At 46.3% G+C, this 26,867-nt stretch overlaps 2 protein-coding genes across 12 annotated transcripts in view; one reads left to right on the top strand and one right to left on the bottom strand.

Moving 5' to 3' along the window:
- Nucleotides 1-7,154: 7,154 nt before the first annotated feature.
- On the bottom strand, nucleotides 7,155-19,015 carry far1 (fatty acyl CoA reductase 1). 5 transcript variants are annotated; one of them, XM_072718155.1, is made up of 12 exons: nucleotides 18,796-19,015; nucleotides 16,350-16,570; nucleotides 16,000-16,175; nucleotides 12,827-13,006; nucleotides 12,002-12,179; nucleotides 11,717-11,761; nucleotides 11,513-11,640; nucleotides 11,358-11,425; nucleotides 9,800-9,971; nucleotides 8,105-8,234; nucleotides 7,474-7,601; nucleotides 7,155-7,356 (listed from the first exon to the last, which is right to left on the bottom strand). In XM_072718155.1, exons 2-12 carry the CDS (start codon nucleotides 16,536-16,538, stop codon nucleotides 7,194-7,196), a joined length of 1,557 nt encoding a protein of 518 aa, XP_072574256.1. In that variant the 5' UTR covers nucleotides 16,539-16,570; nucleotides 18,796-19,015; the 3' UTR covers nucleotides 7,155-7,193. The 5 variants fall into 5 exon arrangements, 4 of the variants coding, with proteins under 4 accessions (XP_072574256.1, XP_072574254.1, XP_072574255.1 ...); XM_072718153.1 differs by lacking the exon at nucleotides 9,800-9,971 and adding an exon at nucleotides 10,169-10,340 and having other exon boundaries at nucleotides 18,796-19,013; XM_072718154.1 differs by lacking the exons at nucleotides 9,800-9,971; nucleotides 18,796-19,015 and adding exons at nucleotides 10,169-10,340; nucleotides 18,468-18,622.
- A 4,664-nt stretch (nucleotides 19,016-23,679) lies between these two features.
- The window catches only part of dennd4a (DENN/MADD domain containing 4A), a 46,487-nt gene continuing 43,299 nt past the window's right edge, over nucleotides 23,680-26,867 (top strand). For 3 of the 7 annotated variants that reach the window (XM_023817203.2, XM_023817218.2, XM_072718157.1), the window contains exon 1: nucleotides 25,097-25,547. In XM_023817203.2, the coding sequence (XP_023672971.1) occupies nucleotides 25,506-25,547 (42 nt within the window). In that variant the 5' untranslated portion in view covers nucleotides 25,097-25,505. Of the gene's footprint in view, nucleotides 23,917-25,096; nucleotides 25,548-26,867 lie in introns of those variants that run through there. The other 4 variants (XM_023817238.2, XM_023817247.2, XM_023817229.2 and 1 more) reach the window with 3 other exon arrangements.

Here is a 26,867-nt window from a genome sequence, read left to right on the forward strand (position 1 = left end):
TGACAGATTGCTTTTCCACTATGACAATGTTCTAGCTTTTTTGGCGTGTTTGTGTTACACGTGTAATGTGGAACAAAACGGTAATATAAAGCTGGGTAGCTTATACTCATATTTTAATCAAGTAAATAAATTTTACTTGTACAGACGCTCCTCTACTTCCGGACGAGTTACGTTCCGAACGGCCGTTACGCTGCTGTGCGGCGGGAGTAGCGGCCAGAAGTCGTGCTAGGCGGATTTGGTGCGCAGAAAAAAAATTGATGTTGCGGACAGGAAACGGGAGCCCAACGAACACAATTTGGACTTGCAGTTCTCTTCGTTCGTATGTCTGAATGTTCGTAAGTTGAAAGTTCATAAGTAGAAGAGCGTCTGTATTTGTATAATGACTATTCTAGAAAAGGGTGCGCCTGTTGAAATCTGACAAAAGCAATTTAGAATTATTTTCTAAGGTTCATAGTTACACAACTGAAGACTCAGTAAACATGCTAAATGGGCAAGTTTAACCAATAACACTAAACTGATAAACCACTAATCCGTGGAATATTTAGTAGTGAGGAAATTTTATGAATGGACTTATTGCACAGGTGGTATCCTATCATGGTACTGTACCACGGTTGAATTAACTGAGCTCCTGAGCAACCCATTCTTTCGCAGATGTTTGTAGAAGCAGTCTGCCTGCCTAGGTACTTGATTTTATACACCTGTGGCTATGGAAGTGATTGGAACACCTGCATTCAATGATTTGGAGGAGTGTCCCAATACTTTCGGCAATATAGTGTGTGTGTCAAATTAAAGGGGAGACTTATGGAAACTCTTTAGAAGCAAATTTCACCATTTTTCAAAACTGCAATCCAAACCGAATCTCCAGAAGTACTAGGTGCAGTGTGCTATGGTCATAAAGGCTGAAACATGACTTCCACTCAATAAGGCACCTAAGGTAAAACATTAAGAATGAGCACGGACACATCTCACGACTGATTTTATATGGGTTATATGGAGAGATGAGATGAGTGTCTCTTCACGGAGCAGATGGATGGGCTAGTGCCATGGTTCTCAACCTTTTCAACATTAAGGCCCACCTATTTATCACTCCATGTTGTCAAGGCCGACTAGGCCACATTAGATGGTACAGTGGAATCCACTTATAGCGATCACGTCTATCTAGGTGAAATTGATCACTATAAATGGATGATCAGTATAACCTATTTTTTCCCTTTTTCTTTATATCTCAGGTAGATTTCCATCTACTTCACATTTGTATATTTATTACATGAATAAGATCATAGAAAAGATAAAGATAATAGAACGGACAGCATTTACAAAAAAAGTAAAAAAGTAATTGATGATATGAGTCGGTAGCTTGGGCTGCTTTGCACACTCGCTGCAGCTTGTGAGACACGAGAGGCTGTTATCGCAGTGAAGTGTAATGATGCTGTTGCCAGTGGGAGAAAAACTGTAGGGCATTTTAAGCATTCGCTACTTGCATATCCTCACTTGGAAGATATTCAAACTGAACTGCAAATGCCTCAAGAACGCTTAAAACAAGACGTACAAAGGAGGAGGAACGGAATGTTATGTATGTCTCTATAGCATAATTTTTCGACATACATTTTTTCCATTTGTATTTACTAGTTTTAACAATACCAATACTATATAAAGTATAAAAATATATTACATTTATTATATCAAAATATTAAATATTAAAGTAATAAGAGCTCTTGTATCGGAATCGAACTGAAAGAAATGTGGATGGGCCCATCCGTAATGCATATCCTAAATCGCAGCCTTTGTGATTTGCTAATCGCATTGTTTCAAATTGTGATTTCCATCTGAATCATTCAGCCCTACTATATTTACTGCCCGAATTACGCAGGGCGCTGGCGCCCCATTACGGGCCAGTTGCCTCCCCTGATTTCAGATTCGCGGCCCATCAGTGGGCCACAGCCCAGTGTTTGAGAAACCCCAGGCTAGTGGACAGACACCTTCTTCAGGTGCCAACAAGGTGGTGGAGGAGTAGGGCTGCAGGCTGGAATTATTAGTGATGAACTTGTCAAAACTTTACGACTTGCAAATGGTGCAAAAATCCACTAGGAGATCTACTGCCAACCTTCTTGAAACACTGGTACAAAAAAAGATTCAGCATTTTTCAGAAAGGTTATGATATTCATACAGGATGATGCTGCTTCCAGTGCCTCAAAGTATTCCATAGATTAGCCAAGAAAGGCTTAAAAGATTGAATTATGACCAGGCCCCCGTCATCGCCCGACTTAACCCCCAAGGAGAACTGCTGGACCTTACATTTATTAAGGCAGCAAGCAGTACCCTTCTCAGAGCAGTGCCTGGAAGGGGGCCTAGCTGCCTCAGCTAATATAGGATGGGATTAAATTCAAGAACTGGTTGAATTGGTTCAATGGACCACAGCTTATTGAGAAGAAAGGTGGCTGTACACCTTGTAAAGTGGTCTGTACAGAAAGGCCAATATTTCATTATTCCTTAAATTCATTATTATTATTATTTCTGTTCTTGGTAAAGAGAAAAAAAATCCACTTTAAAAAGTTTCTGATTTGCTAATAATTATGCACCCTGATATTCAAGTGTTTATTTTTGTTTGTGATAGACTAATGTAACATTTTCTCTCTAAATAAATTTACTTGGACCAAAAGAAAACTTCTGAATTCACTTAAGTCTACCCAACTCTTGATAAATTATTTTCAGGAATAATACTTGTCTAATAATTCTGCATACAGTGTATTTTACCAATGCAAAGATGTTGTGGTCTGTGGTCTGTGGCGCCGTGACGCGCAGTGACATTTCTGGGGAGGTATAGGACTATGGTATATGTACAATTTCAATTCAACATACAAGTATAAATCAGCCTTTAACTGAACTGTAGCGTTAACACGATGCTGCTCAACTGTTGCTATTGGTCAATCATATCTTGTGTTTATGTGTGTTCTGCCAACAGCGTGCCAGATAATGTCCGTTGTAAGCGTGTCTGCAACAGTCTAACAACTATGTTTATTTTTATTGTTTAAAATGTTACTGGACTTGCAGTTAGCGGAACTAAATTTAGCAGAAGCTAGTTTGTCCGGCAGCAGTTTTCAAAATTAGCCGAAATGCTAATTCGGCTTTCAAGGGGGAGAGGCGGTGGTGGCGAGACCTTTAAAGGGGGAGCAGAGGCGAAGCTATCAAGAGGAGCTACATTTAGCAGAAGTCAATTGGTCCGCTAACGATTTTCAAAGTTAGCAGAAACGCTAATCCGAAAAACGGCGGCGACAGGGCCGTCGGGGGGGGAGCGATGGCGGCGACAGGGCCGTCGGGGGGGGGAGCAGCCATGACAGGGCCGTCGGGGGGGGAGCAGCCATGACAGGGCCGTCGGGGGGGGAGCAGCCATGACAGGGCCGTCGGTGGGGGAGCAGCTGTGGCAGGGCCTATATCAGGGAAACTCTGCCAAGGCCTTTAAACTGCAACCACCACTGTAACCAATTTGTAATCTTATCTCCTGCCCATCAGAGTTCGTTACAACACTTCCTTTTCTCATGAGACTGACCCTCAAATGTTAGCAATGGGAAATGTTGTCACCAGAGAACCAACAGAAACCTTAAAAAGCTGATCAACTCACAACGCTTGTTGCTCAATTCACAGCAAAACCACCACCAAGGGCATGAAGCACATTCAAAGAACCAAGCACAAATTAACCTTGAAAAATTACACTTCTAAAACGAACACACACACCCATAAAGCTAATCATCCACATAAAACCACATTAATCCCTAAGAGGAAGTTTAGCTCTGAGCTCAAACTTGAGGAATGGAAACTCCCCAGGAAAGAGTCACACCTCAAGTTCATCACAGATAATATACGAAGTTAGGTTCTCCTAGGAGTGTGCTTTGACAGACCATAAGTGTTTTTCCATTAGATTTGCCAGGTTTCACACCAAGTTGCTCACTTTCATAGTAAAGAAGTACAATGTGAAAGGATACAGACAAAGCAGTGGATATGGGGTACTGACCACACCACTGTACTGCTTCAGTCCAGAGCAGCACTGTACTGCAACAGTTCCAAGAGGCACTGTACTGCAGGACTGTACCACCTCAGTTCAGAACGGCACTGTACCACACCACTGCACTGCTGCAGTCCAGAGAAGCACTGTACTACAGGATTGTACCACCTCAGTCCAGACTGGCACTGTACCGCACCACTGTACTGCCTCAGTGCAGAGGTACTGACCACACCACTGTACTGCCTCAGTCCAGAGCAGCACTGTACTGCATCAGTCCAGAGCAGCACTGTACTGCATCAGTTCCAAGAGGCACTGTACTGCAGGGCTGTACCACCTCAGTCCAGACTGGCACTGTACTGCAGGACTGTACCGCCTCAGTCCAGACTGGCACTGTACTGCATCACTGTACTGCCTCAGCCCAGATCGGCACTGTACCGCACTACTGTACCAAAGTACTGTTTCACACAGCTGGCAGGAGTCTGGCTTGTTCTTAACCTTCACCTGTTAGGGTACTTTGACTTCAATCAGGCAAATTTAGCATCGGAGCAGGCCGCGCAGCACTTGGGAAGCACTCACATTTCAAATGAAATATTTACAGCACCAGTTTCAGTAACAAAGTAAGAGGAGATTTCCTGCATTGTGAGCACTGTACATTAGGTGAACACTTAATACTCCTGGCCTTGTACTGAGCCCTGGGAGATGAGGCCCTGCAGCACCGCCTCCCACTGGCCACCACTTAGCGACTCACATCTCTCCATCACCAGGGAGTATCAGTACAGCACCTTTGAACCTGCTTAGCAAACATTACAATTTGCAGTGAGAGAGAATCTGTCACTTAAATGTATAAAAGATGGGCCACTTCACAGCAGAGGGTTTCACAGTGATGCCAAACGCAAGCTGAAGTGGATGGTGAAGCACAAGGCAGCATGTTAAGGGAATAAGATCAAACTCGTCAAGGGGAAAAGTGCAGCAGTCTCAAAGGCACCGGTCAGTCAGTTTCTGCTCTTCATTCATTCATGAGGATTGAAAGTGAGCGAGGCAGGTAATGTGAGGAATGAAGGCGACCCAAACGAAGACAGCCCCTGCGCTTATGGGGGTTTCTCCAAGCCACAAGGCAAACAGCAGTAAAGCACATCATGCTCACGAAACGTATTCAAAGCAGCTTCGTCGTCGTTATCAAACAAAACCACTCGGTAATTATATCTGAGCGAGAGCTCTCGGGGCTGGTTGCCTGGCAACAGCAGGCCCCAGCGTGGCAGAGTAAGCGTGGATCTGAAACCGAAGTTAGCCTCAGCCAGCAACCAGCAGAGGTGAGGCTGCTCAGAAAACGGCATGTATGTGAAATACAGCCTTGCTGGGTGTCGAAGGCCTGAATCGCTGTGCCAAGAATGAGAAGTGAAGGTTAACTGCAGAGAGCTTTCCCCAGACACCAAACACCATTAAGACGTGACCGCTTACCAGTCTCGGACGGGAAACAAGACCATGTCACAAGGAAAGTTCAGTCTACAGTGGTTGTATATAATTCATTTTTATTGATTTACAAAGGCACCAATTTATTCCAATGAAAGAGACAGAGGCAGTTACCCAAACTGAACATGATAGAGCCTTATTCTGTGCAACAGGGATGTTACATGGATGTGGAACAGGAGACACCCTGAAATGTACAATGCCATTCTGAAAGAAATGTACCTGAACATTAAGGCAAAACAAAAGAAAGCAATGATTGTCCCAGAATTAGACCTTTGTGATAACGAAAAACCATCTCAAAAGCAATACTAGTTAATTCCCCCAAAATGATCACAGCTTGTTAGTGTCATTAGAGCAAGTATGGGCAGGGCAATGTCAACGCACCCGTCGGCAGGAATATTTTCTAAATGCAGCGAGGCCTCAAGTCTCGTCAAAAATAAGTGCTAGCTGGGATGCAGGAGAACCAGGCAATCAGGCTGGGGCCTCAGAGGTGCTCCAGCCCAGTGACAATTTGTTTGTTTTCTAACATTTTACACGGGTATGACCTGCTCCGTTGTGAAGCCATCCGACAGCATGCTTCCTCAGTGCAACATGCCCGGGGCACCAAGGTATCTGGATATACAGTAGCTGAAGCTGGTTCATTATTTCAAGTTCTCATTTTTCGAAATAAATTAGATTTAAGCATAAAAGTTAACCCTCGGCATGTTAAATTGTAGCTAAATAGATGTACACAAAATAGAAAAGACTGAAGTACTTTCACATTCTGTTGGACGTTAAAAATCCAGGCACGTATCAGGTTGTTCATTGTCGCATCCAAAATAGCTCTGAGTGTAGGGGAGGAGATTCCGATCGTAATGAGTCCCCATGGGGGCCAAGTTCATGACCCCCGAAACTGAACACTGGCTAGAATGGGGAATACAAGCATTCACTCCACCACTGACAGTGTTAACATAGGGATAGTTGGGAAAGTTAAAGGGATGCAAAGCTGGAGAAACCAAGCGATCATATTCGCCTAGCATGTTAGCTCGCCAAGGCCAAACTCTGGCTTCAGGTATCATTCAACCTCCGATTACCTCATCCCGGGCATGGAGATCGAGGGGAGAAAACCGAGACTAACTATCAGGGTTTAGTCTAAACCTAGGGGGCACAAAAAGGCTTTGGTTTAAAGACTAGCTCCTCAAAAGTAACTGGGCAAGATGTCGAAACCAACAGTACAAGTGCAAACCATAACGCGAGGATCTGGGGATTCAGGCGCAGGTTGGAAGAGGCGGCTTTCCAACTACGCGAGGCTGAAGGTCATTATTGCCATCAGCAACCCCCAGATCTCAAAGCTGGGGGAGAAATACCTCCCTCAGGTAAGCAGGGGTATATTGATGTGTGGAGGAGGCCACCAGCCTCCACCAGTAAAGGGTTTGGGGTGTCTAATACATACAGCAATACGATGAAGGCAGCTGAATCAAATGCATGAAGCCAAGTGCCAGCAGGTCCTTGAGCCTTGCCAGGTGTGTGTTTTTAAACCTGGGATACCCGCCCTCCCCAGAGGCTAAAGCGCAGGCACTTCCTCGCCAACTGGTCAACCAGCTGCTGGGAAGATGTTGGGATGTTGACTTTCGTGCTGTAATTCCGATGGCCAAGCATCATAGAGCGTTGGGTCAAATGCATAGGTATCCAACGGGGTGGGGAGGAGGGGGGGAGTGGGGGGGGGGGGGGGTAGAGACACCCAGCCTCAGTGCCTCAGTGTGCTGGATGCTCTGAAATATGACAAGAACTTGAAGCAGAGGCTGACCACAAAATACCAGATGTTGCGTGCCATCTGGGACCTGGCGATGAAGACCCGCCACACGAGCACCAACAGGACGGTGTTGAACGTATAGCGAATGTTCCTTAGCCTGGAAGAGGAGGAGATTAAACTGATGGGGGACAGCATTTTCAACACCGCTGAGACACACCCAGCACTCAGCAAGGAGTCAGAAGTCTCAGCATGCGCCTGAACGTCAAGCCCTTACTTATTGAGGTGCTTCCTGGCCGCTGGCAGTCCCGACAGTTCCTCGTTCAGGACATACTTCTTGGTCCCCATGCAGTAACTCTCCATGTATTCAGCCCAGTGCAGCTGTCTGACATCGAAGTTAAACATCTGGAAGAAGATATTATGGATTGATTAAACTGAGCAAGCATACAGCTCAAGTTTGATTGGATTAACCTCAAAAGCAGATCGAACTGCCAGCCACAACCCAGTGCATTAAAGTCATCCTGCACACTGATTTTCCAGCACAAGTGTCATTTCTGGGCTCATAAAAGGGCATTCAAGCACATCATTACCCACACGCTTCACCCCAAATATGCCAGACATCCACAGAGCAGGATTTCAGGGACAATGTCCCCATTCACACACGCCCCTCCTTCCAGTTATACTACGTTCCACATGCATCATTCGTGACCACACGCTCCAGGGCAAACCGCCCACGTCAGCTGTAGTGAATTTCCATGGCACCAGTGCTGCACCCCTCATACATAGCACCATAACCAGGCTGGCCGCCTGTCCATCACAGGACATATCCATGTTGACGAACAGCAGATCAAACCACAGCCGACAACTCGGCAGGGACCCTGCAGCCCTGATGGGACGATGAGCCGTACCTTCCGGTCCTGTGGGCTCATCTGATTCAGGAGCATGGTCATGTTGTCCGTGTTCCACGTCCACGAGTGGCTGGTGAAATATTCCAGCACCATCATGGCCTTGTGGAGTCGTGTGATGGTCTTCATCATCCTGTCACCATGGGAACACATCAGGCATACAACAGTGGTGTGGGGAAGGCTCACTAACCTTACAGCCCTCCCCAGCACAGATAGGACCAACATACTGGATATGAAGTCAGTGCAGAGACCAGAATAAGACATCTGTACCAAAAAGCCCCAGACTAGCGTCTCCCAACCTGGTCCTTGGGGACCTACGGTCGGTCCGTGTTTTTGCTACATCCCAGCGCCTGGAGCAAAAACGTGGACTGACTGCAAATCCCTTAGGACCAGATTGGGAAACACTGTCCTAGACAGGGTGAGGACAAGATGCTCACGGAGCTTCACCATGCCAGGGGAAACCCAAAACAGAAGCTCATCTGGCATGTCTTGGTACAGTCCGATGGTCATTCCACTGAAAAATCCAGTATTCAGGAAATTATAGCGGGAAATGGTTTGGGAACGAAACCGATATGGGAAAGCTATGGATTTACAGGAGGCAGCCAAGGAAGCGAGGGGTTGCGGAGAGGGAGGTGGGGTCATCTCCAAAGCTACTGGGCTCATGTGGCATGAAGATGGACTGAGAAGGAAAGGACCGGGGGGAGGAGGAAGAATCCGAGCATATATGCACCGTGTTGCTGTAAGAAGCCAGCATTTACAAACAAAAGGCTGATGGAAGCACCCAGCCGGTCTGCAGAATGTCCTGCTCAGCATAACGGCTGATATCAATCACTGTGCATATGCGTGACTCAGGTTCCCCACCAGACAAACAGAGAATGAAGTAACACGTGACTGAGCGATTACAAGGTGAATTATCCAAATCAGAAACAAGGATGAAAACTGCAATCTATTGGACAAATCAATCATTTTCCCTAACATGTGTCCAGCTGCTTTATACTGTATGAGTGTAGACCATTAGCTGCAAATCCACATCCTCACAAAATGCCTGATTTCAGAAACTGGAAAGGACCAGTGTATTGCTTGATACCAAACACCCCACATCAGGTAAAATTTTGCATCTTGAACCTGAATCTTATCAGTTGCATTCATCCATTATGAGTCAGAGCCAGTGAGAACTCGCAGACAGTCAGACAGACAGTCAAATTTAGCCCCACCCCCCCCAGAGGAGGAGGAACTGGGAGTTTCTAAAGGCAAAGGGGTGGGCACTTGGCATCAATGCAACCCAAGGATGATAGTCTGACCCAGGCTGGTGGCAGATGATTACGGTGCAGCACAGGGGTCCCACGTCACCCCCAGACTTAATGGCACGACTCACCAAGGAGAAATGGCAGGGCAACTGGCCGACCAATCAGAGGCCCAAACATGGCGGGAAGCCAAAGATAAAACTAGAGCCTCGACGCCAATGCCAAGTGGGGGAGGGGCACACATTTAGACACTACCAGTGGCTTCACGTCCTGCGCCCAAAAGGCCCACATGTGACATGCGTGACAGAGCCAAAGTGCCCCCTGGAAGCGACAGCGCCCCCCAGTGGCCGCCGCTCCGAGTCCGATGCCATGAAGTCGAGCAAACAGCTGAGCTTGCTTCCTCCCCGCCAGCGACACCCAGTGGTGGAGGGATAGAGTAGCAGCCAGACCTTACCGGGGCTGGCGGCCCGTCAGCCTGAGGTAGCCATCATAGAGCAGCGCGGGCAGCGTGTGACTCACTGTGGTCCAGTACTGATTGGTAAAGGGGTTGGACCGCAGGTTTACATTGGGCCGCCTGAACGGCTGTTCTAAGGGGTTGGTCTTGAAGGTCATGTTTATACAGTACTCTGCAGAGAGAACATCACAGCAGCCTTTAACACAGGCAGACACGCACACACACACGCTGGGGACGAGGGCGCAGAACCAGGCCGCGGCCTGCCGTTATGCGCCCTTACCCAGAAGGCAGCTTCACACAAACCCCTAGCTAGGCGAGAGCGCGCGCACGGGCAGGGTGGGGCGGGCCGGTGCCGAGAGCGGCGTTTACCTGGGCGCTCTTCCCGTCATCCGGAGGTAGAGATCATATAGGAAGGCCGGGACCTTGTGACTCACAGCTATCCAGTACTGATTGATAAGGTGATTGGATGTGAGATTAACATGAGGCCTCCTGAAAGCCTGCTCCAGGGGCTTCCTCTTGAAAGTGGATATTACATGGTACTCTAAGGGAGAGAAGTGTGGCAGGGTGAAGCCGGCGGGGCCCTCGGGGGTCACCGCCGCACTGAAACCGGCCGGCTTTAACAGAGGCTGCAGTGAGCGACGACAGTCAGGTTTCTGAAGCTGATACTATACAGTGGAGCAGGAATAATGAGCTGCAACTGCAGATCCACCTGGAAAGCTGGAGAAGCATCGCGGGCAGCTGCATTCTACGCGGGTTTCACTTTACAGCCGTTCTATGCTGAGCGATTCCATGCATTCATCACAGAGCAATTAAATGAACTGACATGACTGCATGCACTCAATAGCACTGATTAAATGCTGAAGTGCCAGAGAGCAACCCCCCCCACATTCGCAGAAGTATGAAATCATATTTAAGCCATTTCTCATTCTGGCACACCCGGATTAGACAACCTACTGCATTTAATACAAGTAATGGAATCCTAATCGAAATTGCTTGCTAAAAATGACACGCGCTATACAGATGGCCAAATATCCAAGAGGAAACCCTCCATTTAAATCCTGAGAAGTAGCTTGGACCATTTCCCCACCCCCACTAGCAAAAGGGCCAAACTCATGGGTCACTGGTGATCAAGAAACTGAGGCTCATCCCCAGGCTCAAAAATCTGCATTTCAGCCAAAACATCTGCAGTAGATGTACACATTTGGGAAGAGCCACACCTGCAGCTGTTATTATTCTGGTCTACAATCCAGCAAGACAGGATCTGTAACATATTAACCTGGGGGTAAGCCAACAGTCACACTACACTCTACAGATAAAAAAGCTGTCGGGTTCTACTCGGAGAACATGGACTCGTGGGTGTAGAAGCCCTGTGAGTGATTTAATCTTATCACTAGGTTAAAGCTGCTAGCACCAGCACTGCGTTTGGCCAGTGGGAGCAGGGAGGGTCCACAACCATCACAAAGCACCTGGAGATACTCGTTGGAGTCACACTGAGGCCAATTCAGTCAACCAGTCATTTAAAAGGGTAAAAACACAGCAAGGAGCAGGATGTTCCTACCGACTTCACCCCAGTGGAAGGGGTTGATGCCTCCGGTTGTGCAGTTATACACCAGCAGACTCTTCGGCCTGCAGTAGAGATATGGACCTCAAAGTCAGACGGGTCATTTAGTGTCACCAGCGCCCCAAAGACCTTGGATCGCAGCCCCGGCCTACCTGCTGAATCGCTGAGAGCCCGAGAACCAAGCGGCTGCCAGTGTGGCATTGATGACCACGTCAACCGGGACAAGGTCGGCTACGGCATCATTGGAGGCTCTCATGGTACGCAGGATCCCCTTTCCAGCCTGGGGGGGAGAGGGGACAGAGTATTGACCCATCTGGGTTCAAGAAAATGGGACTGGAGTAAAAAGGCATGCTTACAGCAATGAAAATCCCACTGGGGCCATTGAAGTTATCGATCCAGCCCTATTAGGGAAGAAGGAGAGATTGTTTGGTGGAACATCAAAACAGGTCTGGCAGGATAACACAACACAGGCCTAACAGGTTAACACAAAGCAGGTCTAACAGCTTTTACAGACAATAAATCATCCATGCGTGAGGTTTATCAAACAGCAATCAGAAACAGCCTCAAACCCAAGAGTGTTAGACGAACTCAGATTGGCAGCCAAAGGAAAAGGTGGGACCCGCTGCAGTGCCGAGACTCACGGGGAACGGCTCCTGCCAGCTGGCCCCCACGATCGAGGGCCGGATAATGGCCACGTTGAGGCTCCCGGACTCCTGCTGGACGAGGTACTCTGCCAGCGCCTTGGTGTATGTGTAGGTGTTGGGTCTGTCACCTATGAGCTTTGGTGTGATCAGGCTCACCAGCTTGTCATCCATCCACCTATATGATAAACCGAAGAAGGAGTTTAAACTTAACGTTATGGCCAGGCTGTACGTTCATAGCAACTAGAACTAGTCAACCAACCAGAGCCTGTTTGCAGAAGGTGGCCTCTCCTTGAGCTCATTAAAAGTTCATAAAAAAGGCACTACAAAGTGAAAGCCCTTTCGGGAACAACCACAGTGACACTGCAGTCATGTTAAGAAGCCTGAAGGTCACCCAGTGCTCAAGAACAAACTTCAGACGCCTCAAGCTAATACCGATGCAAGACAACCATTGAAATTTTTACCCGATTAAGTGTTCTTATATGGACCCTGAGTAGTGATCGCAGAATGCAGTCATACCTGCCACTCGGAACCTCACTGGCGATACATTACCCAACATGCCTGAGGTTATCAGCAAAAACCTTGCAGGCATGACATCAGAGAAGTTACACACTGCTAGGTAACAGAGCCCAGCATGTTCACGCAGATTAGAATGTGTACCAAACCAGGACCGGAGCTGCACACCATGTATAAAGTACACATTCACCTGGCTCTTCTGATTTGTTGCATTTAAACAGTGAAATTCACACGCCATTCAGCACTCTGCTCATACAGAGCACTTCAAAAAAAGCGATTGTACAGAAGAGCCGAGCGCTTGCTACTTACTCCAGAGAGTCTATGAGCTTCTTGTAGTCGACAGGTGGCGGATACACCATCTCCTCAATGACTGTGCGGTCACAGTTGGCATAAGCTGTGGACACGTGGATGAACACCTCCAGATGTTTCATCCTGCGAGCCAGAGCCACGACCTTCTGCGTGGCCAGCACATTCAGCAGCATGGCTTCCCTGTGACAGAAATCTTACGTCAGGGTTGGGTTTGCGAGTACCGGCAGTCTGCAGGTCACGAATGAGAGCTGGAAAAATAATACAGTACATCATAATAAATTATACAGTAATATAAGCAACATACAGTGATAATAAGTAACATACATACAGCACTGCACCTTAAGCCAAACTGCTGAAGCGGCACAAATGTTTTCACAAACACTGCATGTGATGCATGTGTATTACAAACCATTGTAATTAACCCGAATATTTAATATAAATTAACTTTATGGCAGTGCGTTCATAAGTAAGTCAGACATTCATAACCCAGGTACCGCCTGGGTGACTAGGGATGGGAATCGAGAACTGGTTCTGATTTGGAATTGATGAGGGAATCAATTAGTAACTTTAACATGTTCAATAGTTAAGAATATGGCCTGGTTTTGTGGTAATGTGCCTGTGTGCTTGTTACTACGGTGTTAAGAAATATTTTTATTTTAATTTATTGTTCATTTATTTATTGTTCATGTCACACTACAGCTAATAAAACAGCTGCTTTTGGTGCTGAAAACTGCATAGGACTACTGTTTTTTTAAAATAACTATGTAGCTAACCAGGGCTAATTACCTGTCCACAAAATTATAATCAGTGATAAATTAATATTTGATTATTTTACAGTGATTAGGAATTAATAAGGGAATCAATAAAGAACCGGATCGATAAGAAGAATCGATGATGGCACCGACATCAATAATTTCTTAACGATTCTAGGGCTGCAACAACTAATCGATTTAATCGATTAAAATCGATTATTAAAATAGTTGCCAACTAATTTAATAATCGATTAGTTGGGTCTACGTTATTATACACATAAGTACAGTGGCAACCTCCTAATTTGGGAGCAGTAAGCTAACCAAAGCCGCGGTGGCAGTAAAGTACCATTAAGCTGGATGCCGACCGCCATAAAAGAAAAAAGTAAATGCACATAAACGCCATTTACGCACCTTTTAAATTTACAAAACAGCTTTTACTCACCTTTTTTAAGATCACTAATGTTAATGATATAGTTACCCACCGTTTTTACTGCTGTGCATATAGTTTACCCAGCTTAAATTTCTTGTTACCACTACACCACTGCTTCATTTCTTCACGATAGAAATTTATAGTAATATCAAATGTTGTAGTACTCAAGACCAGTTTTTGAAGGTCTCGATCTTGTCTTTGAAGCAGCCGTATTTGTACTCGTTCTTGTCAAGGACTCGGGATTTTATTTCGAGACCATAACTCTGAGAATATTCTTATTAATGAGCCGTTTACTGTCGGATTGGATAACTAATAACTGCAACCAATGGCGTTACTGCCGGCCGCGTTACCCGCCCCGTCCCTTCACACACGCACATGTGTTTAAATGAACGCAGGGGAAGTCGTGGTTGTCAACACAATCAGCTATTATGGGGCTAGAAATGCGGCTACATACAGTATACCACAACGTGTTTACCCTACCATTCTATTAGGTGGGCGCCCCAAGTTAATTTTATTTAATTTCATTTTCTATATAGCTCCAGATCGCAACAGAAGTCATTTAAGGCTACCTTTCCGATAGAACAGGTTTATATCTTGTCCTTTTATTAAACAAACTAAATAGCCTTATATTATTTATCTTATTTACAGTTCATCACTGTAGTATGCTGAAACAACCGGACACGTTTTAAAACAAAATTTGCCGCCTGCCGTTCACGGGCACCAATCGTCTTATTTGCGTTGCTCAGTAATTTTTAGCGTAAGATGCGGAAAAGGCTTTTTCTTCGCAATAAATGTTTACTTTATTTGTCCATAATAAATGCAGACATACTCGCTGGCGTGCTCTCTCCCCCTGTCATATATGTGTATCAACATTAAATAACATTAGACAATTCTTTAATAATATTCTTAGTAGCAGCAGCGGTAGTCTGTGCTTTTACATTAAAAAACTGGAGTACTGAATACATTATCTAAAGCACCATGCTGGTTGCACTTTATAAAACAAGATTTTGTGTATTTCATTACGTTGATTCAGCTGCTACAAATTATTAATTTTTTTTGTATACTCTTAATGTAGCATACATTTGTTTTTTATGCGAGTTGCTGGAAACAACTTTTGTACAAAGACAGACTGGGTTATTAAAAATTGCTGGAAATCAAATTGTTTTTTTGCCCCCCCCCCCCAATCCGATTAATCGATTAGTCGAAAAAGTAATCGACAGATTAATTGATTATCAAAATAATCGTTAGTTGCAGCCCTAAACGATTCCCATCCCTGTGTGTGACAAAAACAAGGACGGCACAGAGCACTGGTTACAACCAGAGGGGAGAGCGGCAGGAAAACGGGACCCCAGAGACGGGCCTTCATCACTCTAAAGCAGCCTCCCGAGCGTTAATCCGAGAGGCAATGAGGAAATACAGGCCTTCATCACTCTAAAGCAGCCTCCCGAGTGTTAATCCGAGAGGCAATGAGGAAATACAGGCCTTCATCACTCTAAAGCAGCCTCCCGAGTGTTAGTCCGAGAGGCAATGAGGAAATACAGGCCTTCATCACTCTAAAGCAGCCTCCCGAGTGTTAATCCGAGCGGCAGTGAGGAAATACAGGCCTTCATCACTCTAAAGCAGCCTCCCGAGTGTTAATCCGAGCGGCAGTGAGGAAATACAGGCCTTCATCACTCTAAAGCAGCCTCCAGAGTGTTAATCCGAGCGGCAGTGAGGAAATACAGGCCTTCATCACTCTAAAGCAGCCTCCCGAGAGTCTTAATCCGAGCGGCAGTGAGGAAAGATGGGCCTTCATCACTCTAAAGCAGCCTCCCGAGTGTTAATCCGAGCGGCAATGAGGAAATACAGGCCTTCATCACTCTAAAGCAGCCTCCCGAGTGTTAATCCGTGCAGCAGTGAGGAAAGACGGGCCTTTAACGCTCTAAAGCAGCCTCCCGAGTGTTAATCGAGCGGTAGTGAGGAGTGACCGTGCTTTCGGGCGCCTTGCTCACTTGAGCGGCTCGTTGAATCTCACGGTCGCGGCACAGTGGAATACGATGTTGACGCTGCCCTCCAGCATCTCCTGGTCGTCTTTGCTCAAACCCAGTTCTGGCTGTGTCAGGTCACTGCTTACGGCCACGATTTTCTTGGAAAAACAAGGCTGCTCCTCTTTCAGCCTGTCAAAAAGCTAAATGGGGGGGGGGGGGGGGGGGGGGGTGGGTTGGATAAAAACACAGGCTGAACACCAAGAAAAGACATAACAGCTCTTAGGTGCAGCACTAGCCAGCGAGGACCAGGGACTCTGCAGGGGCTTGATAAGACACAGGACCGGGGGTGGGGGGCCACCAGCGGAGAGCCATACCTTGCAGTTCACCATGTCGGCGATGCGTGCCCCGGGTGCCTGGCCCGCCTTCGCCCGCACCAGCACATAGGCAGCCTTAACGTCAGGGCAGGAGCGCAGCAGCTTCTCCAGCAAGACTTTGCCCATAAAGCCGGTGCCCCCTGTGATGAGCACAGTCTTGCCAGCGTAGTACTCCGGAATGGTGGCCATGACGACGACAGTAGCCCTTTGCAGATGGTCCCCTGTAAGACGGACCGCACATGGTTATTACAGGAGTCTAAGAGCACGGGCCAACAGAAAAGGCCTCCTATAAGACGGCTTGAACGCAAATGGTTATCAAAGGAGGCCTACAAGCACGGGCCGACAGAAAAGGCCTCCTGGGAGACGGAGTCGCCGCTGCAGCATGAACACGTCGTTTCTTACAGAGCCTCAAAATGAGTACAGCCAAAAGAGACTCAACACTGCAATGAGTCACTGACAGCCACTTGTCACCAGCAAAGCAGCTCTATCTTATCGAGTGAATCATTAACAAACTCAAACCAATCTGTGCCAATTACAGATAACCCCAACCAAGAGGGACAGCGATAACATCCCCATCGTCACCTCATACCTTTCAGTTTACACACTTGGACAATCTGACATCACAGGCCACACTCAAATCCATCACACGGCGAAGCGGGCCAGGCTAAAAGGCCGTGTGATTCTGGATGGTGCCTGATAGCTAGGACTCCCGCGTCCTCCCCATTCGATGCAGAGGCTTGCAGGTAACATAGAACCATCACAGCAGCCTCCCTGCTCAATGCAGCAGTTGTGTAGCACAAAATACTGCTGCCAAGGCGACAGCCGTAGGAACCTCAAAAATGGCAGCGATCCCAGCTATGGGGCACCAATGCCCAGTCCATGTCAGGGCTCAAAATCCAACAGCACAACTAGACATTTACTTTATTATGGAGACATTCAACACGGTAACCCAGGCTTGCCTACACAAGCACGTCTGTTCACAAACCGCTGGACCGCATGCATAATCAGTCTGACCAGCACTTATAAATCATATTTATGTAGAATAGGGGCTCGTTCCTTTTATACTGTGGATGCAGCTACTTTCCAAGAGACAATCAGTGCTCGACTCTGAAAGCGGAAGCTCGGTGGCAACATTGAGACCTCAACTGCAGAGGCCACAGGCTCAAACGAGGGCGCCATGCATCTGCGCCATAGCGAGGCTTAAACGAGAGGAACTACCGCTGGACAGGAAGTAGCACAGCTCCCCGCCAAACCTGAACAAAACTGCCCAAAGAATTCACATTAGTTTACTTATAATCCGACAGACAGGGACTTCATTGTGCGCCACTTTAGCAATCTGATGTGTCAAATTAACACACACAATTTACAAGGTTTCTATGTGGGCGCTCATGTTAGTTTTTTGGATAAACTAACGGGTACCCCATAGCCAGAAATACGATAGGGTGAACCACAATTTAAGCTTTAAGTACTTCCAATAAATTGTTAAAATTGGTTAATTTCATCTACTCGAAGACCACATCGGAATCTACGACAACAAAAGGCCAAATCTGACTCGAAGTAGGGGTTTTTCAAAAACTGCTTTTCGCTCGCGAAACGGATCCTCTGAGCCACTACAGAATAGTTTCGCATGCATCCAGGCCCTATTTCGCTTAAGTGCATTTACACCGTTCGACCCCGAATACTTCCAAAAAGCGAGGAGAAAGTGAGCACGCTGCATTATCCTAAGTTTCATGACCAGGGGGTTGCATACCAAGATATCGGTTAAGGAAAAGCCCGGAGTTTGCAGTACTGCGGGTGCCAAGTGATCTCACATTTACTGGAGCCTGCGGAGATGCCTTTTCTGGGCAGAGCTACGCCGCGCGCGCTCCGATCCCCGCAGTTAGCGAGACATTAACCCGGCTGCACGCGCGGTATCGCCGTATCTAAACGCCAGCTGCGGCTGGTTATTCGGCTACTAAAGCAGAGGCTCAGAAAACAGAGCCAGGGAAACGTAAGGGAACAAAACAAAAGGAACGTAACTTTAAAAAATGTACCCATGCAATTCGTACAAAACTATATACAGGGGCAATTTGGGGAGTTAGCAGCTGCTTTAACTACCCAGCGCGGCACATATGTTACCTTGTTAAATAAGCATTAGTCCGGTTGATCCAGTCAGCCGAGGTTCATAAACCTGGTTAATGTGCACCTGACTACTTACTAACACGACTAACCCATAACCGTACCGCAGAAAGAGAGGGAGGCTGACGCACCTCCCCGGTGACACGGAAGCGGGGGGCCCCTCGCCCCCTCGCGCCGCCGCTCCGTGCTCGCGACGCCGCGCGCATTTACCTGCATTTCTCGGAAACCCCACCGAGACCGTTAGCTTCCCGTCCCTTAAAATCAGCAAGTTTCGTCTATCTTCAGAGCGGCTTCGTGAAAACAACGCGAGTCAAAAAGTCATCTTTACCTGTGACACCCTAGTGCCTCCGACCAGCGGCGTTACCCCCCCTTTGCAGCAGACCCCCGACGCTCGGCAGCTCGTAACTCCGCAGGCCACACCGACACACACACCGCAAGCCGCTACGTGTGCAGGGACCGCCGGCAGAGCTCGCAGAATAATGGGTTCTGCCTCCGCTGATTGACCACTGGGAGAAGGCAATCGGTAATGCCTAACAGGAAGTGATGCAAATACACGCCTCGAGCAGCACTAGTGGCTCTCCATGTTTCGTGTTTTATGTATTAAGCTTTTGCCAGGTCTTCTTTTCACATGGCTTATGATGAGTTTTATCGTTGCTTTGATCATTTTTGCGTTCAACATGTTTGTACAATTTATAGTTGCTGTCTTGATTTTGCAACGTGTAGCTACATGTATTTATTATGTCAAATATATTGATGTAATAGGGGATCTATAGTTACTCATCTTATTCGCGCATTATGTTAATAAAAAGCTGCGGTTTTCATCTCTCGGAAATTGCAGGAAATGAGCCGATATCGATATAACGTATAAGTTCCTTACTGAGGGCAAAACACTTTTTAAAAATGCGTAAATTAAAATATTTAATAGACATCTTGTAGTTTTGTTTTTAAGATTTTGTAGTAAAAGAAGGATGTATTAAAAACTGTGAGAAATGCTAAAAGGAAATTGTTATATTATAGCGTTTAATTCTTCTTGGATGTGTTGTTTTGTAGAAGGACTTTATGTAGTGTTTTACCCTTGTTTAATTCTTTTACTCTGCCTTTAATAGGTTTGCTTTGTATGACATATTTGGGGTAATTATAACGTAAATCACACAGCAAGTATTTAGACTAAACTTTTCTTTCGTACATTGAATTGAGAATTTAACCACGTGTCTTGCATGATGAAATTGAGTTTCCTAAATGCATTTCTTACATAACTCGATCATTTTCTAACGCAAATGTATTTAGTGATATCCCTACATCTGGAATACTCAACATTTATAGGTGACTGGATGAAATGGTTTGCGGTCCTCGGACAGCAGGAAGATTCTATCATCTTTCGTTCCAAATAATCTTTTAAGCTATTAGTAATTACAAGTGATTCTGTTGTTCCATAGTAAATGCTGATGAAATATTCGTTACTACAAAAATCTTTTTCCATATTTTGAATGTGCAAAATTTAAATGTATACGGGTGGTGTGCAAAATTGTTCATTCGTGCATTCATGCATATAAAACTCTGTAAAATGTATTTGCATTTGTAAAACTGATATCTCACATACAGCAATATTCCATTCCGCGTTCTCAGATATCTTGATTGTATAATTACCAGGAAGCCAGTCCAGTTAAATGGACGATGATTGAAGCGTTGTCTGCTGTGAGATTACTGAATGGTTGAATGTTTGACAAACCAGCTTGATGGGATAACTTAGTCAGTCATTTGATTTAATGATGAAGTATGGCTGAAATAGTGTTAACGTGTATGCATCATTAAAGGTAACAAAATGAAAACAAATGGAAACCAAACATCGATAAAACAATTATAGAATCGTTATTGAATTGGAATAGTTATTTAAAAACGTACGTGATCACTTAATTATATTTTCATAAATTTCTATAAATCAAACTATTGTATTTTGCCATCGCAAATACACAAGCTAGTATTCATGGCAGAAAATCCGTCCTTGTCTGAGTTGGGTTTTCAAGCAGCGCCCTCTAGTGTAAATATATTTCACATTTATCACGATTCGCAATAAAATGGTAATTAAAAATGTTTGAAATACCCTGACATCGTATTGGATAAGTAGCAATGCAATATGGGTGGCAATCTAAAACAATACCTCATATTTTAGACACGTTTTAATTCCCGTGAACAATCCGGCGAAAAATAGCCAGTAAGCTATTTTTGCTTATGTGATCATATGGGCAGCACGGTGGATTGCTGTTTAGTAACGTAACACCACAGCCGTATGTGTGTGTTTATGTTTTGGCTTTTTGGTTGGTTTGCACCTTCTCTCTCCTCTCAGCCGCCCAAAGTAGTATTTTTCAATATTATAGGCGACATAGGCAGCGGTCTGGGGCGCCAACTCCCGATTGACTTGCTAGCCAATTTCACTTTGCCTCGGACTGAAGGCGTGATCGCTTAGGGCGTCACATCGGCTAGGACCCGTATTGGATGGATAAATGTGGGGTTAGAGTTAAAATGAACTTTTTTTGACAGCCCGCTGAGTGCGTAAACCAGCAGCGGTACAGACAAGGGAGTCAATTCACCCAACGCTCACACACGGAGCTAGACGCCAGCAACACACGCATTCTAAGGCAAACATTGCATGGGGTGCCCCACTTACTAATTACACTGAATGCACAGGTACACAGCCGTGAAATTACAGAATTGATACATTTATGTGACTTTGCAGTGTGGCACAAAGCATGCTGGTCATCCGCTAAATAATTTACCCCATAAGCAGCCCCCTGGCACCACACTGCCCTCACCTGAGGAGTCAGTTCTTCCAGTAGCCCCCAAGTCCCCCAAATGCAGCAGAGGCTGGTCTCTGGCATACCCTCCTCTTCTGGCATGTCCTATTCTGCCACCGCTGCAGTGGGGTGAGGTCAGGCCAGGGGGTGATACAGCGCTAGGCGATCCCTGTGTAGGACCACAGTCTTTTGCTCAGGCAGCTGCATGCAATAAACAACATTAGAGAGCTGCTGCAGGACCTGCCCCAGTCCGCTGCAGTGGCTGTTCTGCTTGGGTCTTTATTTGCAGATGGGGCAGGACACCGAAACTGCCAAAGTCTTGCCCGCAGCTTTAGGCATCGTAGGTGCACTTCTGTCATTGCACCTTGGAGCTGTCGGGTCAGCTCACGCACCACCCTCAGATATGCTCCACAGATACCCGATAGTCAGAAATGAATTTGAGGTTGGGGGTTTCGCCTAAAGGGAGGGAGCTCCCTTCAGTCCCTTCATACTCCTGCAGCACCTCCAGCCAGCTGTACCTCAAAAGGAGTCACTTTCAGCCGTTAGGGGAGCAGTTATTCTAGCGCTCCCTCCTCAATGTGCTTTAGGTGGTCCCTGTCACCATGATCCACTTCCGGCCACCATCTTCCCAGAGGATCACCATGTCCACACTATGAGCCCCCAGACAGAACATCAAGTCCAGTCTGTTGATGCAGGAGTCATGGCTATAGCTCAGGTGCACCTCCAGCTCTGTAGTCAGTATGATGCCTGAGTCATTCTTTGTTGTCGAAATAGAATAGCAGTTTTGTAATAAGGAAGTAAGTGATGACACCAAACACTGGGAGCCCAGGTGTGTGACGTTTTGATCTCTGCTTTGTGGGGGAGGAAACGAACCCAATAAATAGATTATGTTCAAAAGAGGGATAATTTTTGCCATGTCAACGGATTGGTGAAGGCAATTGAAAAACTTCTTTGAATTTGTATTCATTTTCACAGTTCCTGAATGTTTTTTTGTTTCGTGTGGTTTCTTGATGCCCTGTTTTTTTTACATCGTAAACAATAATAATTTACAGTCTGCATCCCCATTTTCGAAATAAATAAATAAATAAAATCATTTTGTTTCGCCACTAGAGGGGGCCCTGTGAATATGAATGAATAATCCTGCCGGAGTTCAGACCCGATCCGAGATCGGATCAGGCTGTCAATAGAGAAAGCGCCTTCCGAGGATGCGCCGCTCTGGAGGTTTTGGTTTTGAGAAATGCAGACTGTGCAGCTGGCAGAGCTCCTACTGGGACTCACATTCTTGGTCAAGGGATGCAAATATTTGGGGTACAAGATTTTTGCACTAAAGCATGCCCTGTTAATTATTTGAACGATAACTGAATACACAGACCTTGACTGAGTTCTTTCCACTTTCATTAAACCCAGATGTGTTTCAGGACTAACCCGAACTGCACTACAGCAATATCAAGACAAATCAAATATTACAATATTTCTGGGAAGTGTCAGTTTTAATACAAAAAACAGTATGTTTGTTTTTTGGGGAGACCTTCCAAGGTCACAAACTCCACCTCGTTCTGGGGGAAGCCCAGACATTTCCTGGCCAGCTGGGGGAGATCAGTCTCAGGTTCCATCACTCGTGAACAAGTTCCAGAGCACTTACAGCTACTGAGACCTACCCCTGGAGCCTGGCCTGGGTGTGGTGTTCACTGAAAAGGCTCATATGGTGAGCCTGGAACCTATCCCAGAAAACATAGGGCACAAGGCTGGGTACACCCTGAACAAGATCTCAGTCTGTATTACCCATCCATCTTCCAATTGCCGGTCAGGGTCAGTGTAACAGGGAGAGCAGCAGACAAGGCTGCAGGATGCCAGGTCATTTTAGAGATTCCGTGGATGTTTTGTTCTGTGGGATTAAACCAGAGTATTCGGGAGAAACCTGCGTGGCAGGGAAATGACATGTCAGTTCCACAAAGACACAGTGGAGGTGGGATTCGAACCTACCCAGCAACCAATCCATAATTATTATTAATTATTATATTATATAATAATAATAATATTTGTTGTAGTAGTGGTCCTCCTACATTCACTTTTAATTGTTTCCACTGAAAAGTATCTCTTACGTGTATACATATTAAACGGTAACTACATATTACTATACATTTCGGACTGTTATATTAAATCGACTTTTTTAGTCCGCAATAAACCCGGATTGACGCTTCTGGTCAATGGAGCAGTAGAGAGTTTGATATTGGAGGTACACAACTTAATAGGGGGGAAAGATTAATAAGTAATTTATAGGGGGAAAATGAAGCCTATTTAAATATTGGTGGGTACGAGCCCCATCAACACACACACACACGCACGCACACACACACTCTTCGGTTCCTACGTCCCTGCTTCTGGCCACTAAAATGAGAATTTGCAACCCCCCGGCCGATAGCAGGGGGGTTCGGCCGGCTGCCGGTTGTCAGCCGGAGCGGCTGGCGTCATACGCCGCGGATTCCCCGGCATCACAGCCAAAATGGCGGAGCTGTGAGCGGGGTTGGCGCTACCATGAGCCAGCGGAGCATATTAATGCTGCAATAAACGCGTAGGAGCTAAATGATGAATCCGCGGCTGTAGTCGGAGCAGCGCACATTGTGAGAGGACGCGGATCCAGCTCTTTTCTCTGCGCCGTGAGTATGCTGCCGTGCATAGAGGTCGCAGCTCCGGCTACGGCTTGACTCTGCTCAGCGCGGCCCCGCGGTCCCTGCGCCGGGCTCGGTCATCGGGGACGCGGATCATCAGCGCTTAACGGAATCGGTGCGCCTCGCGTTTTAAACAGGTTTCTCATTGTTACCGTGGGACCTGAGCAAGGTTTATATTGCAGACGGCTCGGTGGGTTGCGGCAGTAACCTTAATGCACAGCCTACCGGTTTAGATGGGCTGATGCGATCATGGCTTTAATAACATGTTGAATAACATGACATCTGGTGAATTTTTACTGTGATTTTAATGTCTGGTTCGATATCAGCATTTCTTGAATAGATGGACAGATAAATAGGCTAGGGATTTTATACTTTGTTCTGCCTGGGTCAGGTTTAGCTGGGCGTGTGGGAATTGGAAATAGAGGCTAGTGTTCAACCCCCCCCCCCCCAAGCCCGCGCTGCTCGCCGCCGGCCGGAATAAACCCATAATAAATAATAATAATAATAATAATAATAACAACAGGGGACGCCGGATTCACTGCTTTGCTGGCTTTAACCTCAGCTTCTAGCTTTAACGGTTATCGCCGTGGTCAGTGGCGGCCGATCAGTGCGAATGTGATGCCCCAAACCTTTTCCCGTTAACGCCGATGCGCTCCAGATGTGCGGTGGGCGCGGGCACGTGTCCGCGCACGCCGGGGATGGGCTGAGCGGGGGGTCGGCATGGGGGTCAGGGATTCAAGTGAAACTGGATACCGTGCATGGCCCGGGCGCCTAAATACGGCGTGTCACAGATGGTGGACAGTGAAGGTTATTTTTAGCTTGCTTTCGGGCAGTCGTATAGGGGACAGTGCTAATCATTATGACAGTGCTAATAGCAGTCGGGAAATGCTGATCACAATGTGATTGAACATTCGGTTGTTAAAAACCGTTAGAAATACGGGAATAGCCATTTGAGCTCTTGTGATGATTAAATTTGAGTCAGGCAATTAAGCACCCTGTCTTAATCTAATCCTTCGGGATGTTCCAGCGGATTAGGATGTAATGCAGCAATTCACGAGTTGCGAGTATTTTGTGCAAAGCATTGGTGATTCCAGCTGCGATAGAAATGCATCTCATCGACAATAATACTTTGGCATGTTGCTCATTAGATGTACGGCGAGAGAGTAATGCATTAAAAGTTCCTCCCGTGTTTCAGCTACAGAGGCTTACTTCCTTTTGTCAGATTTGTGTCGGGGTGTCTAGTAGGCTTCCTGACATTGTTTTGGTTTTCATGTCCTCATAGAGAGAGCAGTTATCCGCAGAGGCCGGGCAAAGGCTTGTCTGGACACATCATGCGTTATGCAGATTCACTGACATAAATACACGGAGAAGGCATACCCCTGTGATCTGACAGGCTCAGCTGCTCCCTCCCAGTAAACACAAGCCGTCCCCGGACCCGGATCGGCTGAGTGAGCTGGCAGTCCGGAGAGGAGCTGTGAGGGACTGCAGAAGGACTCAAAGGAAAACAGGAGGGAGGGCGCAGAAACTCCCAGTGTTAGACGGGAGTCTAACAGTCTTTGCAGGACGCGGTGAATGGAATGAATTCAGGGTACGACCCGCCGCGGAGGGAAAACTTAGAGGTGAGATCCGCTCGCACAGGTGAAGTAACGACAGCGGCTTTAGGCAGTGCCAACACCTTTAGGGCGACCGAGGAGGCCGGACAGAGCAGCTCAATTCGTTTTTGTCATGCGCTGCACGCAAAACGAGTAATACGGAGATGGGAGTCGGGGGTGAGTATGCTGCAGGGACCTGCATCTCCCATCGCTGTCCCCGCAAATCAGTCCAAGCCCTTGAAATCAGTGCAGTGTTTTATAGAACAGTGGAAAATGTGCGTGTCATTTGTTTATAGGCAAAACATATTTGTATGATGTACGAAACATGTAAAGCGAGCATTAGGAGAACATAGCATTAAATGAGAAGATGGCTTTATGGTAAATGCTGATAATTACACAAATTTGGATAATCAACACTAAATAAACTTAAGCCTAATAATATCAGCTAACTGTGCATTATCCTTAAATACATTCCAGAGGACATGTATCTGAAGATACATATGGTTATTAGATTAACTCCAAAGCGATGTGGTGAAACTGTAAACAATGTTAAAAAAAAAAAAGGTTTAAATGCTTATATACAATTTAAAATGTCAAACAGTAATTAGAGTGTTCTGCTAGCAGGAAACTTCATGATTCCTCATTGTGTTTGGGTGGCCTGGAGTTGCCTAAATACTGACTGTGTTTTGTAATTAATTAAATGCCCCCCACCCTCGACCTGCCTCTGAGTGCTTACGGTAGAAGTGTTTTCTCTGTCAGCTTGCAGTTTGGCTCTGTAGGTATCGAAGAAAATGACACGCCGTTCTCTGTCTGGAAGGAGTCAGCATCCTGGGAATTGAGCAGTGTGCTAGTTTTGCTTGGAGTAATTATTGGGTTTCGTGCAGTTAATTACATGACAATCTTCCCGCCGGCGTGAATTCTGCCTTATTGCCTGACCAGTCTGTGTGAGAAAACGGTAATCTGAATGAGAGCAGCATTAAGTGTTTTCCTCGGAGGGGAATATAACGATGGCTGATCTCTGGTCAGTGCACGCAGGGCACCACCACCATCCTAAAGGAGGGAGTAGGGATGCAGCACCTGAAGATATGGGCGACCCAAAGACTCTCTTAGAAATCCATCCATATTAAATTAACATGCATTGTTAGAAACAATCACCTCAACCTTCAGTATAGATTGTCTGGTGATTTACTACTTTATTCAGTTCATCTACTGCTTTTTAAAAAACAGTCACCGTGTTTGGTGTAAGCTTCTGGGGGCTGTGAGTCAAAGCTTTAAGATCAAGAGAAGAAGGGATCCAGACCCCCCCCTCCACCCCCACCCCCCCCCACCCCCCCTCCATGAGCACAA

Source organism: Paramormyrops kingsleyae, chromosome 11 (assembly GCF_048594095.1).
Source record: "Paramormyrops kingsleyae isolate MSU_618 chromosome 11, PKINGS_0.4, whole genome shotgun sequence".
Taxonomy (NCBI): domain Eukaryota; kingdom Metazoa; phylum Chordata; class Actinopteri; order Osteoglossiformes; family Mormyridae; genus Paramormyrops; species Paramormyrops kingsleyae.

Coding starts and splice junctions, on each gene's coding strand:
- far1 (XM_072718155.1), bottom strand. CDS start 16,538: ATGGCCACCATTCCGGAGTACTACGCTGGCAAGACTGTGCTCATCACA. Junction 11,762..12,001: donor GCTGGCAGGAGCCGTTCCCC/GTGAGTCTCGGC, acceptor CTTCCCTAATAG/GGCTGGATCGATAACTTCAA. Junction 8,235..9,799: donor CTGACGGGCCGCCAGCCCCG/GTAAGGTCTGGC, acceptor CCATGGTGACAG/GATGATGAAGACCATCACAC.